The sequence below is a fragment of the Exophiala xenobiotica genome (genome assembly GCF_000835505.1).
Source record: "Exophiala xenobiotica strain CBS 118157 unplaced genomic scaffold supercont1.4, whole genome shotgun sequence".
NCBI classification, from domain to species: Eukaryota; Fungi; Ascomycota; class Eurotiomycetes; order Chaetothyriales; family Herpotrichiellaceae; genus Exophiala; species Exophiala xenobiotica.
Window position 1 is genome coordinate 2,532,468 of NW_013562491.1, and position 16,417 is coordinate 2,548,884.

Sequence of the window (16,417 nt, forward strand, 5' to 3'; positions counted from 1 at the left end):
GTCGACGAGTCAAAGAAGCGAAAGGACGATGGTTATTGGAGCTTCACAGCTTCAACTGTCGTTATCTCTACACCAGTGGCGATCCACACTGGGGGTAACTCACGGTAGTACATACCTAAAGGATGGGACAAAAGAAGGATGCGGATCTGCAGTAGTTGCGCAGAGATCCCACGTTGTTATCTCTGACAAGGCTAACACCTGGCCGAATGAGGTATGTTCAGGCCCCAATGGGCCCAGCTAGCTTCCGACCATTGTGCAATGGGTCCGGCACGAATCAAGACTGACGGCTCCGTTAGTCCTGAACATGGTGGTAGCTGCTCATAATAAGTAGGCAAAGGATCCTCCGTACAGAAGTGCACAATCCACGCCAATAAATGGTGTAGACTTGGACTTGAGTGCAGCTGATATTTCCAGGCAGTTGTGCCCCAGAATGCAGCATCTGTAAACATCGGTTTCATGCTTTGATGAGTAGCTTGAAAGAAGACAAACCCTCACAAAGTGTGGTTGATTGACGTGATTGATCCAGTGAAAGAAGCTTGGAAAAGCTCGTCGGTACCTGCGGAGAGAAAGGCTTGGCCCATGCACGATGATGCGCCCATGTCAGTCAAGTTGGACTCGTAGCCGAACGAGAGTCTCGCTTATCACTGCCACTGTTTGCTTCAGCGAGATCAAGATGCCAACGTCGGCTACGGGCAAGATCAAACATTATCGATTCCCAACGACTTTTAGCTCCAAGTGCCACCTTTGCCGAATGCGCCGACATTATATATAAAATACATCAACCATGCGGAAAGCAGGAACATGCTTTCCGTCCGGCTGGCGGAAATCAACCTCAACCCTTGCTGAAACGCCTTGAATCTGGATTCCCTTTTGCTTGCTGTCACCCTGTTGTTTTCTGAGACTGGTTCATGATTGCCTTCCTCCCTCTCATCCCCAGAGCTTTTACTCAAACATCCACCTTTATCGGGTGGGTCAACTCGTGATTCTGGTGGTCTCGAACTTGAACTGCGCGACAAGATGCTTTAAAATCGGAGGGCTTGCGTTCAGCTTCAATTACATTCGCTGCTTGGGCGCCGGAGCAAGAGACGCCTCTGCAATCTTCCCGCGGCAGCGGAAGAGAGTGAGACGCCTATTTGCCCCGGATAAGGTGCAGTACACAGCAGACAGACTTACTCTTCAGCATCGCTCTTGACGTTGGGTGTATCACTCGCTCCACTGTTCAGGCTCTCGACGCCCAAGTTTGTGTCAACGGTCTCGGTCGAGTCGCCGCCTCGCTCAATCGCGCTGAAGCCACCGCCGTTCGCTTGCCTGCCTCGATTGGAGCTGGTGTCTCTCGCGTCGGGAATGCTGCGCTCTTCAATGTGCCACTGTTGGATGGCTCGGATGATGTCCACTGCCAACTGTCCGTTGCGCTGCAGTGCCTTGGCCCAGTGTGCTGGAATCTTGTCGCTGGTGGTCAATTGACGAGCCACTGATGATACCATCATCTCGCGCATTTCATTATCTTCATCCGTCTCCGAGTAGATGAATTGCACCCTTCGGAGGCCAGGGTAAGTGGAAGTGTTGTGGTAGAAGTCCCTGACAACCTCTACGACGTCGGTCCCGAGTTTCTTCATCTCGAATTTCTCGGAGAGCAGGTAGAGTTCAAGAAGGGGACCAATGTCTTTCTCGGTCTTTGGTGGACGTATAGATTTCGAGTACAGCCACCCCACAAGGAGCTCGAACGGGTAGTCGTCCTCATCCGGGAGACCGTATGACTTGTTTCCGCGGGTCTTCTTCTCTTCATTCTTGTCGTCGGCATAAAAGATGGATGCGAAGTAGGGCGAATGGTAGCAGAGAAGTCTTTCGTGGATAGTCCAATGCGTGGACTCGGGACCAACGTATATGTCTACGACCGAGGAGGTGAGGAGCCTTGACTGGTTAGCGAGGCAATTGCGAACAATTCGACGAACTTCCACTTACTCATGAAGAGGCTTTTCCTTCTTCTGCTCCTGGTTCTGAACGGGTTCGTTTTCCATGGCTCAAAGCGGCTTGCGTCGGGATCGGCGCAAATGGTGGTTCCGATGTAGCGCAGTGGTGAAATCTGTCGAACGTACCAAGACGGTGGGTGCGCGACAACGACACAGCAACAGCAAACGGATAATCAGCCTGAAGAAGAGAAAAGAAGACGAGAACGTCGATATAAAAGGGAAACGGACGTCACGAAAGAGCGAGCGACAGGCAGGAAGGGAAGATGGCTGGCGAGTTGAGCATCCTCATTGACCCTTGTACCTTGTCACAGTGATATTTCGACCAGCGAGGAGGAAAAGACGTCAGAGTCAAGCCACATTGGGGCCTCGTCTGAGCGACTGGCGCTGGCGATGACGATCGTAAGTGGACGAAAGACCATCATCGTGGGGATAAGCGGCATGGTCGAGCCAGGATCGAGTAATGATCGAGCAAGGATACGAGGTCGACAAGGACCAGGAAAAGCGGAGGAAGTTCAGAAATGCAGCAATGCGAATGCGACAAAAACCGGTTTTGTGGCGCAGGAAAAACAAAAGCCATCATGGAGCTATCACGTGAGGAGTCCATAGATTTATTCTGCAGAGTATGAGATCCATTAACGCAGCTTATATGGCGGATCATTATACTGTCTGACGATTGTCCCAAAACATGTCAGCGCCTGTACACGATATACTTTCTTTCTCTAATCTATCTCGTCGGGTTTGTCGATTCTACCTACTAACTCGTTACAAATGAGTTTCGACCTCCAGGGGACTACGATCCACGCTCGCGCTGGTGTCAAAGTCAGCGTAGTTGCGCGCGGCAGCCTCGCTTGCCAGTTTCCGATATCCAGGAGCCGGGCCTTGATATCGGAATATCTAGATATCGTTCGATCGCGCTCCAAAGACATGAAGCATAATTGTAGCACTCAGAGTCTACCAGAGAGCTACTTGTGCTCACCATGCGATGTGTCGTCTTTGCCCATTTGGTGCATCACAAACAGCCCCAATAAGTTGATCGTCAACTCGAGGAACCGAAAATGCTCGGGCAAATGATATATAATATGTTGGAGGATAAAAGCTGTAGTAGCCAGGTCGATCTTACCAATATGCTCGAGATGGTAAGTCAGATAACGTCCGATGGACAAGGACCAACAGCAGCTCCGAGGGTCCTCTATTTCTTGCCTCTGGCCTTGCCTTTCGTCTTTTCGCCCTCTTCTTTGGCAAAGCCTCCTGAGACCAGCGCCTCCCGGGCCACAGAGTTGATCAATCTGAATCGATCAGGGCCCAGCTTGACTCCTCCATACCATCGGGTGACGACGACAATCACATTCCAGACATCCATCAACTGCATGAGATGGAGCAGTCTTCCTCCTGCCGCCGACTCACCATCATCGTCAGAATCCTGGATAGTAGTTGCCGTCCCTGTCTGCGCATTTGTGGTCTTTATTCTCCAGGCTGTAATGTTATGAGTTGCCGCGGCAACCTTCTTGTTCGTTGACAGCAAATGGGAAACAGAGTCCATAGCCTCAGGCAACGTCGATACATGGCATGCTCGGGCGATAAAGGTTGATTTGTTGAAAGTCAACGGCTCTGAAAGAGCCCAGGGAGGCGGAGCAATATTTGATGAGGCTGCGTCTGAAATCAGGTCGTGCTCAACGCGTTCAGGTATGATAGGTGAGGCGGACCTATGCGCAACATCTGCGGTGTGATCTTGAGCCGTGCCATAATGGTGCTTTGTATGCTGTTGCTGGAGAAGAGGCCCTGCTTCTTCTACCAGATCGAACAGACACACCTGACCGGGTATCCAAACTCTTCCTAGCACGTCGCGTAGAACGCTTACGGCCACTTCTCCTTCACCTCTTCCACTATCGCCGGTCGACTGCGTGCCAGTGATCGTAGGAGGAGCATTAGTAGGATAGTCGGACGGGAATGAGACGAGGAATGAGAAGGGCAGATCGGGCAGTCGAAGGGCTGCTGTGACTTCTGTGGAGGATACACCCTGCAGAATAAGAGTGTCTGGACTGTAGATCGAATTCAAGGCCTCGAGCTCGTCAGCAAGAGCCGCATTAGAGGTCACCTTCTCATCTTGAGACATGAATGGTTTGGACATTGAAGAGAAAGATGTGGACTCGGCGTCTGCAGCCAACGCTCGGCTGACCTGCCGCAATCAGTGCCCAATGGCTAAGCCCACTAGCCTTCACTAGCCTTCACTAGCCCCTGATTCCTTCACTAACTTGGCCTTTTCTCGCCTTCAGATATCAAGAGAACTTGTATTGTCTCCCGACTGTGCGGCCGTCCGGGTAGATTGGCCGTGACTGGCCCAATTCCGTCACAGCTTCTTCATGGGGGATGATTGCGTTCCCGATCCTGACATCAAGAACCGAGACATCGAGGCTTGCGCGTGCAGGCTCTAGGAGCACAACAGGCATATGCTCTGGAGACCAAACTTCCGCTGCAATCAGACCGGCAAAGTCGTTATAGGCGGCAAAGCATGACCCATTCTTGGAAAGGTAAATCTTGACACTCGCTCGAAATCCGGTGCTTTCTCGTCCGCCCATACGCCAACCGATCTGTGGCCGACAGGGAATCTTCCATACCCGAGGTTGTCGATGATCACATGCTTGTCTTCCCAGCTGAGGATGTCTCTCCATATTTCGCCAGCATGCTTCTGCCCGACGAACATTCGTTTTGACCGTCGGTCCCAACTATTCGTCATCACGACTGCAAGCCCGGCGCCGTTTGACTTGGACTTGTGGCCCAGCCTCGTCCACCCTATGCAGTCTTCCGAATCAAGGTAATCTCTTTGCTGGCCGTAGGCAAAAAGTTTCCTTGCAGCGATTAGTCTAGCCAGCTTCCCACCGCACGCAGGGAGTCGAGGTCGTGGCCCATGATTGCCAAAGACATCGCCCCAGAAAACACAGGGAATTCCCCTTTCACGAAGAAGGATGAGAGCGTATGCTAAAGGGATGAACCACTCTTCCACCGGAGCCGCTAGCGATCGAGTCTCTTGGGTGTCGTGATTGCCCACGAAAGTCTGCAGCACACGCAGCAAGTTGAGTCAGCCAGCCTATATATGATGTCCCATCTCGAAGACCGAAAACTTACCACTGCATGCTTTGGAACTCTCTGGACCAACGAGCCATCAAGCACAGCTTTTAGATCCCATTTTCTGCCCTTGGAGAAATCGCTGAAATTGTACACCAGCTGAACATCGAAGAGATTCATCCGCCCGTGGAACTGTTGTATGACCTTCTCTAATGCTGCGGTATTGGCATCCCAGTACTCCCCAACGAAGAACAAGCTTTTGCCCTTTGGCGCGTTCGTGTCGATATGGCGGATGAGGTCGCGAAGAAAAGCAAGGGAATAATGCTTGATCGCGTCCAAGCGCATACCACCGAGTTCCAGACTCGAAGTGATCCAGGAACTCCAGTTGAAGATGTCCGTCCGCACAGCAGGATGTGAATGGTCGATATCCGCAAACATCCTGTGGCATAGTCTCAAGTCAGCACTGCGCCCTTCCGTCCCATGGGCATTCAAAGGAGCCACAAGCCTTCGATTCCCGAGCGCAAATCGAGAGCATTCTTACAGATAATCATAATTTCCCAACTCCTTGCTCACATCATGAGCCCAATCGCTGCGTTTCCCATCGCCAACGAACTTGAATACCCCATGGTCCTTCTTCCGTGAATCATAATCAACACCAGTGAAGTGCGTCCAATTCCATTCCATGTCGGAGTATCTCGTGCCTCGGCCCGGAAATGTGAACTTGGTCCACGTCTCCAGCTCGTACGGCTTCGACACATGCTTTGTCCGGTCTGCTCTAAGATCAATTTCGAACTGCTCACGCGGTTGAGGGTACAGGACGTACCATGTGGGTCGACCTTAACACCCCAACTCGGCTCCTTCGCGTCGGCGGCAGCCTTGTGGTTCAACACTGCATCCCACAGCACGCCGATGCCGTAGGATCTGGCAGTTTCGCATAGCGCTAGAAGTTGGTCTTTGCTACCCCATTTTGTCCGCGACGAATTGCCATCACTTTTGGCGTCGAATTCGCCCAGATCCCACAGGTCGTAGATTGCGTATCCGTTGTCATGCACGGATTGGGCCTTGCAGCCTGGTGGGAGCCAGATGTGCGTGATCCCCAGGGCTGCGAAGTGCGGTATCAGCGTCGCAAGGAGCGTATAATGGCTCGATCTTGTCTCGGATGGGTTGTCCGATGGCCCCGGGAGATACCATTCGAAGGCTTGGAAGATGGTAGGGTTCTCCGACATGGCTTCTGGATTTCCTGAAAACCTCAGCTTGCGTTGTTTGCATTGAATCAACTAAGGGATATGAGAGGCAAAGCATTGGAATGGGGCTCTGCAATGGGTCTTTGATGGCTTCTGAAACCGTTCCTTCGTGACACGGGGAATTCTTGCCTTCTGCTGCATTGATCCGACCACTGCCACTAAAGGTTCTGGCAAGATAGCTGAGTCGTTGCATTCCGCAAGTTCGATGAGATCCCTAAGGAATGTGCACTGAGGATCGCGTGCCAGCTGCGCCCAGATACCCTTGTGGCTTGAAGACCTCGGCGCCGTCTGAAGTGCAGGCCGCAATTCCGTGTGAGAAGCCAGCCCCGTCATCGATGTCGAGTGCAGATCACTGGGGTTCTTCACCTGCAGACTGAGGCTTTGGATGCAGTGCAGTGATCAAGGAGCGAGAAGAGAAGATTAAATGTCAGTACATGGTTGAGATTTGGAAGAAACGATGATGGACAAGACTCCATGACGAGGGTGAGACAAAGAGATGGTGATCGCCGTCATCGCCAATCAGAAGTAATGAAATAGCACGAGGCTACGAGCACCTGGGTGACGAGGCTGCGTCAACAGCATCTGGGCTCCCCTCCCTGAAGAGGAGGCCCTGCTACCACACAAACTGTCGCCACTGCTGTTTGTCGTCGAATGGCATCTCAGCGCCAACTTACACGATTTACCCATCAGACCGTCGTAGAAGTGTGGCTCCGGTGGCTGCTACAGGTGCCATGATGTGGCCATTGGTAGACGATCTCGCCTAAAGCCGACATCCGAGGCCGAGAGATACGGGTATGACATCGCAAAGACTCTTCGCCTCCAAGGCGCCCAGCAGGCTTCCTCGAGAGTGGTAGCTTCGTGTGGTGTTGTCAGCCGAACTAACGAACGAGGCGCACATGTGCTTATCTACGTCATCTGATTGAATTGATTCGACGTATCGACTTGAGACGTCGACGGTCTTCTGTGGAATGGAAAAAAATGGACATCGTCCTGATCCCGTGTGGTGCTTACCACTGTACTGAGCCATAATGGCCGCAACAATCACCGCCACCCGACGTGTCCTTGTGGTAGGCGGAGGTATGTTCTTGAAAACGGTGTATGAGTGCCAGTCCTGAGAGACCATGCAGGAAATTGTGGACTGGCACTTGCTTTAGGCCTGCAAAAGGTCTGTTCTCGACCAAGAAACGTCAGAGACAGTTGCAGCATCAGGTTAATCGCGAGCTCATTAGGCTAGGATTCCATACACACTCTTCGAGCGAGATGGCGAAGGAGACTTCCTGAACCGATCCAGAGACTGGGGTGAGCCAAGGAGCACATAAGCGCCCATGACCACAGTCATTGACTCAAAGACCAGACATGCTCCTACACTGGGGCGACGAGTATCTGCGAAAGTTGATACCAAAGCGGCTTCACGGGCGCTTGAACGAGGCCACAGTTGATCCGGACTACAACTTCAAGTCCAACGAAAGACTCCCGCAGCTCGACGCTGATACCGGTGAAATCATGCGCTACGTAGAGATGCCACTCCTTACTCGCATGTCCAGGAAGAGGTTGCGCATGTTCTTGATCAGGGAACAAAACCTCAATATCAAGGTAGAAATGGGCAGAAAGATCGCTCCACTGGGCACACTAGCCGTGCTTTTCCACTGACCTCGACTGACCAGTTCGGCAAACGCGTGACAAGAGCCGACCTCGATTCAACTGATGAAGTCTCCCTCGACTTCGAGGACGGCTCACGAGTGCAAGGCGCCTGCATTATCGGTTGTGACGGATCGAGATCTCGAATGCGAGACTTTCTTTGCGGAGCGAAAGCGAAACCGGAACAGGTGGACCTTACCATGATCAACCATGTCGCCAGGTATCCAGCCAAGGTAGCGAAGACGATACGAATGCAGATGCATCACCCGATTGTCCAGCTCGGGTTTTCCAAAGAACAAGTAGCAACGCTTCTGGCAGGTATGTTGTCTCAATGTCCATTTGAGCCCGAGCCATTGTTGACTATCAGCAACTATAGTTGTCGATGCTTCAGACAGAGATCATCCCGAGAATTGGCAATTCCAGACATGCCTCGGATGGTGGGGCCCTCCGTATGCTGATTTTTCTAGCAGATTCTCAAGAACGTTTGAGGTACTACAGAGAAAGAGCTTCCAAACTTTGCGAACCATATCGTACCGCAGCGCTAGCGTTAACAGACAACGAGCTGCTCCCAGTCGACCGGGAACAGCAATGGTCACCGTTTCCATGGGACAACAGAGGAGGCAAAGTTACTCTCGCAGGAGATGCTGACATTCGATGCTTCCTCGTAAGTCCCGAGCTCGAGCGTGTTCGTCGAGTATAAACTGCTGATTCTAACACACACCACCCTAGATCGCGGCCAGGGACTAAAAAATGCTGTCAAGGATGCCAGTGAGCTTGTTGATGCTCTGACAGCGGTATACAAGGGTCAGAAATGCTTGGAAGAAGCGATAGCCAGCTACGAGGCCGAGATGATCCCTCGGGGCGCCAACGAGATTCGGCTGACGCAGCTGGTAGCAGAGAAGAGAAGAGACATGAAGAACAATGATCCCATGATACTGAAGGGTCTGCAGAAAGCGGAATAGGTGAGAACTGCGAACGTTGATAGATACGTATTTATCGACACCCAGTCCAAGACTGTCCAGATACTCGCGAGACTCTACATTACACATTCGTTACCACCATTTTCCTTTCGATAGCATCGCAGATGACTGTTGCAGTTGCTTCAGGCTCACTGACATTAGGACAATGGCCGGTTTCGAGACAGAACAAGTCGAGCTCCCTGGCTTCTTTCTTCAAGAAGTCGATTCTTCCTTGCTGGAACTCTGGCGGCAGTACTTTGTCACCCGCACAGAAAATGTACGACACTGGTATTTGCCGGTAGGCATCGAACACAGCCTTGCCGGCATAGCAAACTCTAGACTGCAGCGACTGTCGGCCTTGCCATGCGAGTGCTTCTTCTAGCGGCAGGTCGGAGAATATCACTTGTGCACCCTTCGGGCCAGCAATTTGGCCTAAGTATTCCCCTTTCTGCCAGGTGCATCATTAGCAGGTGTGATTGTTTCGCCAATGGCCTACACGAACATACCTCGCCCACAGCCTCCATGAAATCTTTAAAATCCAGGTGGGCCGTAAGTTCACCCGCAGTCTGACCCACGCCGGCCACGATGCAGGTCAGGTAGATTATTCGTACGACACCTCCTGCAAGACCCTGCGAGACTCGATCCGTTTTGGCCAGTCCCTGGACTGCATCTGTGGCGACCATGCCACCATAAGAATGGGCGACGACAACCACGTCCCTGCCGGCATTGACCAGAGCCTCGATCTTGTCGTGAAAGAACTTGGCGTCTTCTGCCAACGTTGCCGGCTCCTGAGGAGGCTCTCGGCTGGCCGTCAGCAAGTCGTAAGTGTGTGCGTCGTAACCATTCGAGATAAGTTGTTGGACTAGGCCGTTGTAGAACACCACTCGACAAGCGGCGCCTGGAACCACGATGATAGTCGGATTGGACGCCGCACTCGAACGCTTCTGAGCCATCTCTGGGAGAGTCGGAGGGACAAGGGTTTATGCTGTGGTCTCGACAATTTCCTAAATTTGGTGGTTTCCAGGTGGCTCGCACAGATGAAGTACTTGAAGTTATGGCTGGGCAACCGGACAACACGATGTGTAAACTTCTGCGCGAGCAAACCTTTTATCCTTCCTTGTGTCTTGACTTCCAAAGGGATATTTGTAAGCACAACATTGATTAATGCACTGTGCAGCACCTTGGACGAGTCAATGTCAGAATCAATGTCATAAATTAGGATGAGGAGGGTGGGATGTTCGGCCCTTGCCGTGCTTTGTTTCTCTAGAACACCCGTAACAAACCCAGATTGTACGGACTTGATGACCAATTTGCCATTGGAACCAATAGACCACCCCATATTCTAGTAGTATATACATATATCTAAGCATTACGCTGGTACCAGGCTTTGCCGCCTCCTTGTTCCCTACCACACCCGGGAGACAATTCGTCTAGCCAGTTTCAGTATTGGCCGTTATCATCATAATATTGGTTATCGTCGGGTTGCTGGTCATTTCCTTGCTGTTCTTCATGCCCGCTCCACGGGTCATGCCCACCCTGGTCTCCGTCGTGCTGAGCCATTTCGTGCTGGAGGCCATCTAATTTTGATCCATGATGGTCATGGGGCCGGCTCTGCTCATGGACTTCCTCAAGATAGGAAAGGAGCTTGACCACACGGTCCATGAATCCCTCTACGACGTGCCACACTTCCGGGTCGTGCAATCCTTCCATTTGTTCGTCCTGTATCATGTCCATGATGGCTCGCTCCGCATCGTGAGCATGCTGGGTGATTTCCTTTTCGGCTTGACCATCTCCCCGGTCATATCCGCCGTGACCGCCGTCTTCATCCTGTCCATCATCTTCATAGTAGGCGTTTGCGTCTTGCCCATCCTGTCCATCCTGACAGTCTCCTCCATTGTAGTCGTAATCGTGGTCCATATCGGTTGAACCGTGAGTGGAAACCTGAGAATGATTGTATTTTGAATGCACTAGCAGGGGAAAGTTGAATGTTGTTGGCTTGTTATTGTATCAGGGAAATATCTGGTACTTGCGTGCAGCAACGGACGAGCACCTGTTTGAAAAGAAAGATACGGACTATATAGTGCTTTGGCGCCGTTTCTTCTCTGTCTAGCACGCAAAGTCAGAATGACAATAGATATTGGCCCCCTAGGTCGAGACAACTCGAGCTGCATGTGGAAGGCCTGACAATGCCCTAAATAAGGCCGAAGCTGTGAGAGCGTTAATACATGTGTGGTCACATTGATTAGAGGCACTGCAAGATAGATAGCATGCTGTTCAAGCTACACTTGTCCCGAGTTGGCATCGGGAGCGGGCCATATAGATAAAAAGAAAGCATGAATGGCAGATGAAGAAGCGATACGCCCGCCCCTGTACGGAGGCTAAAAACAAAATGCTACTTTATACCTTCAACAAAGACCCTTAGCCTACCATTGGCTAAGGGACCATCATGGGCTATCTCGCCTCCATCGACGAGATCTGATAGTGCTGACCTCCGCCAATTGAGACGGCCAAGTGGCTCCCTCGGCTCATTTTGGGCACAATCGAAAGTGTTGGCCCCGCCCGGATCTGGTCAAGGCATCCGGAGCCCTCTGGTACTAATAGAAGCACTATAACACCACGTCCGCCTAACAACGTGGGACTATGTATACCACTGCGCCAATACTCGTCTATTTATACTGTATGGGGACGTGTACATCCCTGTGTCCTAGTAAGGAAGCAGTTACACGACAGTTAATATAGGTCGAACAGAAGGCTAGAGCTGCGAGATGGATTTCCTATTCGAACGCCAGTTGCATGATTTCCGGCCGGCTGGTGGCATCAAGGCCTAATCCAGACAACTGGCATGCATGCGACAGTACGGCCCCCAAAGCCAAAGATGTTTGGGTACCCGTCATTTTCGATATCGTATCGTTATGGCCCACGGCCTCGTTCAACGTCTATATAAGATATAGTCCTGATGTGCTTGCAAAAGCTCACGACGCGAATCGGGAAATCTCGACACAACTGACGTATTATTTGCTTCTAATACCCTGCACTCCAGAAACAGGTCTAGGAGTGCCAGTTCTTTTTGCTCAGTATAGGGGGCATTGTCCAATTTAATCAACATGTCGTTTCCGGGAGCAGCCACGAATATGATGCAATCACAAGGTCGGCCGACGTCGGTCCATTCGACGCCTGGCAGAACGACAGGAGGGCAACGTACAAGCGAATCTGCATCTTCAATACACAGCGGGCGAACCGCGCCTCCGGGAATGAATGTACCAGCGCCTCCAGGACCGCCAGCAACGGGTCCACCACCTCCTCCATCATCAGAGCCTCCCCGTACTCCATCATTAGAACCACCCCCTACCCCTTCGGTTGTCGTGCACCCTCCTCCACCGGTAGAGACTTCTGCCGCTCAACCCTCTCCTCCTTCTCCACCATCTCCCGCACCCTATGCTGGCGGGACAGGGAAAGCGCCTGCAACACATTCACCCACGCCCACTGTGTCATCAGGACATACTCCTCCAATTCAGGATCAAGACAACGCCTTCCCGATGACGCCGACCCAGTCTGGTGTACAACAAAGCTACATGCCGCATCACCCAGCATACCAGGCTGGGGAGTCATCAACCGGCGCATATGGAACTTTCCCGCGCCCTCCTTCCAGCGATCACAACGGCCCTCTACCATACAGGCCGGCCAACACCCCAGACGTCCTCGGCTCCGCACCGCCTGTCAGACCCCCTCCGCCCAACCCTCATGCCTCCAATACGCTATGGAGTCGCATATCGGGACGCAATGCAACTCCCATCCCGACTCCACCGCCTGTGGGTGAAAGCGACGCCGATCGAGCCGAGCGATTTCAAAACGACAACATCGAACAGACAAAGAGAAACCACGCACAAGGCCAAACAGGCCTGTATGCGAGCACGGTCTTGGGGTTCGGACTGTTGGGTAAAATGATTCCCGTCAACAATGCGCCATGGGTCCCGACGGGCGGGACGATGGCAGTGCAACCAAACATGACCACAGGGGTACCAATGTCATCATACACCGGCCAGCCAACAAGTGCTGGAGGTCTCCCAGTGATGCCGAGACGATTTAACCCCAACGGGGCTTCCGACTACGACTACACGGCCAACATGTTGCCCGACTATCTGAGACCGACTCAAACCACGGATCCGAACGGCCTGACTCCAGAAGAATTGGCACAGCTTGGTCAACCTAAAGGTCAATTGCTCACCTTCCCGCCACTCGGACAGACCCAGACTCAAAACCAGCAGACCCCAACTCCAGGCCAGCAGCCTACGAGACCAAAGCGCTTCAATGCACGCGAACCGCCGGCACCACCCGCACAAGGTAGTATCGACGATGTGGATCGATTGAAGATGCGGTGAAACGGAGTGCTAAAGGGCCTGGAGGACTGACTGTACCGTAAAGACTGCATATGGTTCAGGACTCACATGGCTTGGGTATCATGAATAACGTGGCGCTGCTTGAGGGCAGAGTAGACTGGCTTTTGGTAGTGGGATGATGTGAAAAGGCGCATCTCGATGGATTCGAGACCAATTAAGCCCCTTATGTATAGCGGTTAATGTGACTAGATTCGAACATTTCAGGAGTTAGGTTGATAGAATAGAAAGATGCGAAGACTTGTGGTCGATTCCCAAAATGCAAACGGCTAAGGTCGTCCGTTGGGGATGCAAATTTCGCACGAGATCATCCAGAAAAGCTACCGGGTGGACTAGTTTTACCTGATTGCCGCTCTTGCGGCTGGCTGCTCAGAATCCCAAGCCTTTTTCAAGCGATCGCAAGCGGTTACGGATACGTGAGAGAACCAAGACGTATCCGGCAAGGCTGTAGAACTCCCCTGTAGACCGCGATGAATGCTCAAACTCCCGGCTATGCAGCTCCGGTATTACAAGCCTGAAGGCCTACTTAGTACTTAGGATGTGGACTTGATTGGATAACGTCCGAGAACCTTCAGATTACAAACTTTCCCTCCACCTGCTTGGAGAGCGTCTCCGTACACAATTTCCAGACCCCAAATCAGGAACTCATACTAGTATAACACTGCGGACATCTGCAGAGTTGTTCCATGACTCGACGCCAATACTCGCTTCGGCAAGGCTCCCCCGATTTAGAACTGGTACTTGAACGTAGGAGCACGGTCAGTGAACTCCTCCGGTGGCACAACAACACCCTGATCCCGAGCCTTTGCCTTCTCAGCTTCTCTTCTCTTGTAGAGCACCCTGATGATGTTGAAGATGATGAACGCGAAGGCAAGACTGCCCAGGGACCACGAATGACCGAGCACATATCTCGGAGCATCGGTCGAAGCGTAGATTTGCCCGGAGATGATACCCCCCAGGTTGGTAAGGGTCAATTGTGTACCTAGGGAAGATGCACTGTTAGCTGAGGTGTCTTCCCAAATGCCGTCAAGGCAGGTTGATGAAGTACTTACCAAGACTGGCTGCTCTCTTCCCATCCGGAGCCACGTTTCCGGACAGCCATGCAATGTTCCCGCCCGTGCAGAGGAAGCAGGCTGTGGCGATGAGGAAAGTCGCGAAATACTGGACGCCCGCTGACACATCGTCCTGTCTGAGTAGGATAGCATAGCCAGCGATGCCGATGGGAGCACACACAACCATGACCCAGAAGCGTTTGTGGTACCTGTCCGAGATGACGGCCCCGATGGCATAGACAATAGCACCCCAGACGTTGGGAGGGATGACAAGGTATTGAGCTTGTTTGGTCGAGTAATGGAATCCGTTCTTGATGATAAGCGGCAAGAATGTACCGAAACCGTAAAGAATGGTGACGACGGCAATCTGGCTGACACCGTGAAGCCAGGTCTTGACGTCCCCAAAGGCAAGCTTGACATCCTTCCACTTGTAATGGCCGTCGCCGCCGCTGTAGGACTCGGACAACTCGGCACGAATGGCCATGATCTTCTTATCCTCGTCGTTGAGGAAGTAGGCAGTCTGATAATTCTTCGGGATGAGGAAAACGCACATCGCAGCCCAGATCAAGGTGATAAGTCCTTCCAGAATGTAGAGCCACCTCCAGCCTGGATAGCCGGCGACCCCATCCATATACAAGATTCCGAACGCAATCAATCCACCGAAAGCACCCGACAAGGCTGAAGCAACTGCATGACGTTAGCAAGAGAGGCTGTTGTCGCCCGGGCACAAATGGCATTTACTGAAGAGATAGGATATTCTTTGTGCCAACTCTTCACGACGGTACCAATTGGCAAGGAGTAATGTCATCGAAGGGAAAAGGCACCTTCAGGCAAACGTTAGTTGTTGGTTCGATAATTGGTAGTCGTTTGACGTACCCTTCGAACCAGCCGAGAATAAGTCTGGTCACACATAGGCCGGCGAAATTGTGTATGAATCCGCAGCACATGCAGACCAATCCCCAGCAAAAGATGATGACCGGAATGACTCTGTGGAACTGGAGACGCTTGACGTAAAAAGACGTTGGAAATTCCGCCAACACGTAGGTGACATAGAAAATGGAAACAGCAGTCTGCGGTTGATCTTGTTAGAGATAGCACTTGTTCTGGAGTCCCACCACTCACATTGAGCTGATTGCCGGTCAATCCAATTTCCTCTGACATGCCTTGAGTCGCTGCGAAGCCGATGTTGCCTCGGTCGAGATAGCTGATCAACATGCACAGCATCATGACAGGAGCGATGTACCAGTCGAGTTTGCGCCTCAAAGCAGCCTCCTTCTGCTGAAAGTCGGCGGCCATGGCGGATCGGCCGTCTTCAACGTACTCCTCGACCTCAGCCTTATACTTCATTTCATCAACAGCTTGATTTGCCATACTGGCTGTTTCTTGGCGATGTCCGTCCATCCTCACAAGGTTGAAATTGATACTCCGGGCCCAACACAGGACGGGGAGTGTGATGAAACCCCTGTTATAGGTTTGTACGCCGAGATTGGGGTACAGATACAAGGATGACAACCACGTGGAGATTCCCCCAGAAGTCTGATTTCCATCCGGCTAGCAAGGGGAGCAGAAGACGGACATCAGTTGATGAAAGGTGGACAGAGATCAGACAACATCAAGTCCAAGTGCTGATACAGTAGGTATGTGATCAGGCGAAACTCCGGTGCCATTGGGGATATGAGAGGGTCGTCGACGATCCATCATAGCCTTTCGACCTTTGTTAGGCCAAGGGCCGCAGGATCTGTGGCTGCATCACCCCCAGTGCTCATTGGTCAATGATATGGGGGAAGCCATGATCGTGGATTGATCGTCCTCTGAAGAGGCATGGTGGCTAGACAAGCTTGTTGGCATTCCTTGTTCGGCATTTGCGCAAGAGTGAATGGGGCATGGCCGTTGCCCAGACTCATGGGTCCATTAGCACCAAGGTAACGGTAATGATGGTTGGTAGACGGTGTGCACACGATGGGTACTGTCCCATTGGCGGAGATTGGGGTATCTCCAATGCTTTTTCTGTGGATAGTCGACCCATTGTATTGGGGAGAGCTTGATTAACTAAGCGACAAGTCAAGCAGCCAGACTCAGAATCATGGCTCTCTGATT

The 16,417-nt window shown here is 52.0% G+C and overlaps 8 protein-coding genes across 8 annotated transcripts; 2 read left to right on the forward strand and 6 right to left on the reverse strand.

Annotated features, from left to right (window-relative positions):
* Positions 1–599: 599 nt before the first annotated feature.
* Positions 600–2,484, reverse strand: PV05_07162 (uncharacterized protein). Its single transcript, XM_013459958.1, has 2 exons — positions 1,963–2,484; positions 600–1,911 (listed from the first exon to the last, which is right to left on the reverse strand). The coding sequence occupies exons 1-2, from the start codon at positions 2,016–2,018 to the stop codon at positions 1,170–1,172; spliced, it is 798 nt and encodes a 265-aa protein (XP_013315412.1). The 5' UTR covers positions 2,019–2,484; the 3' UTR covers positions 600–1,169.
* Positions 2,485–2,665: 181 nt separating this feature from the next.
* Positions 2,666–4,098, reverse strand: PV05_07163 (uncharacterized protein; the record flags this gene model as incomplete). The annotated part of the gene is made up of 1 exon (XM_013459959.1): positions 2,666–4,098. One exon carries the CDS (start codon positions 4,096–4,098, stop codon positions 3,160–3,162), a length of 939 nt encoding a protein of 312 aa, XP_013315413.1. The 3' UTR covers positions 2,666–3,159.
* A 51-nt stretch (positions 4,099–4,149) lies between these two features.
* On the reverse strand, positions 4,150–6,400 carry PV05_07164 (uncharacterized protein). The gene is made up of 4 exons (XM_013459960.1): positions 5,857–6,400; positions 5,575–5,803; positions 5,094–5,472; positions 4,150–5,022 (listed from the first exon to the last, which is right to left on the reverse strand). Exons 1-4 carry the CDS (start codon positions 6,257–6,259, stop codon positions 4,447–4,449), a joined length of 1,587 nt encoding a protein of 528 aa, XP_013315414.1. The 5' UTR covers positions 6,260–6,400; the 3' UTR covers positions 4,150–4,446.
* Positions 6,401–7,305: 905 nt separating this feature from the next.
* On the forward strand, positions 7,306–8,877 carry PV05_07165 (uncharacterized protein; the record flags this gene model as incomplete). Its single annotated transcript, XM_013459961.1, has 7 exons — positions 7,306–7,354; positions 7,405–7,442; positions 7,507–7,576; positions 7,632–7,870; positions 7,942–8,233; positions 8,386–8,583; positions 8,645–8,877. 7 exons carry the CDS (start codon positions 7,306–7,308, stop codon positions 8,875–8,877), a joined length of 1,119 nt encoding a protein of 372 aa, XP_013315415.1.
* A 79-nt stretch (positions 8,878–8,956) lies between these two features.
* On the reverse strand, positions 8,957–9,827 carry PV05_07166 (uncharacterized protein; the record flags this gene model as incomplete). The annotated part of the gene is made up of 2 exons (XM_013459962.1): positions 8,957–9,322; positions 9,381–9,827. The coding sequence occupies 2 exons, from the start codon at positions 9,825–9,827 to the stop codon at positions 8,957–8,959; spliced, it is 813 nt and encodes a 270-aa protein (XP_013315416.1).
* Positions 9,828–10,314: 487 nt separating this feature from the next.
* Positions 10,315–10,791, reverse strand: PV05_07167 (uncharacterized protein; the record flags this gene model as incomplete). Its single annotated transcript, XM_013459963.1, has 1 exon — positions 10,315–10,791. One exon carries the CDS (start codon positions 10,789–10,791, stop codon positions 10,315–10,317), a length of 477 nt encoding a protein of 158 aa, XP_013315417.1.
* A 1,187-nt stretch (positions 10,792–11,978) lies between these two features.
* On the forward strand, positions 11,979–13,253 carry PV05_07168 (uncharacterized protein; the record flags this gene model as incomplete). The annotated part of the gene is made up of 1 exon (XM_013459964.1): positions 11,979–13,253. The coding sequence occupies one exon, from the start codon at positions 11,979–11,981 to the stop codon at positions 13,251–13,253; it is 1,275 nt and encodes a 424-aa protein (XP_013315418.1).
* Positions 13,254–13,996: 743 nt separating this feature from the next.
* PV05_07169 (uncharacterized protein) lies at positions 13,997–15,721 on the reverse strand (the record flags this gene model as incomplete). The annotated part of the gene is made up of 5 exons (XM_013459965.1): positions 13,997–14,250; positions 14,321–15,007; positions 15,062–15,144; positions 15,197–15,390; positions 15,443–15,721. 5 exons carry the CDS (start codon positions 15,719–15,721, stop codon positions 13,997–13,999), a joined length of 1,497 nt encoding a protein of 498 aa, XP_013315419.1.
* Between the last annotated feature and the right edge of the window lie 696 nt (positions 15,722–16,417).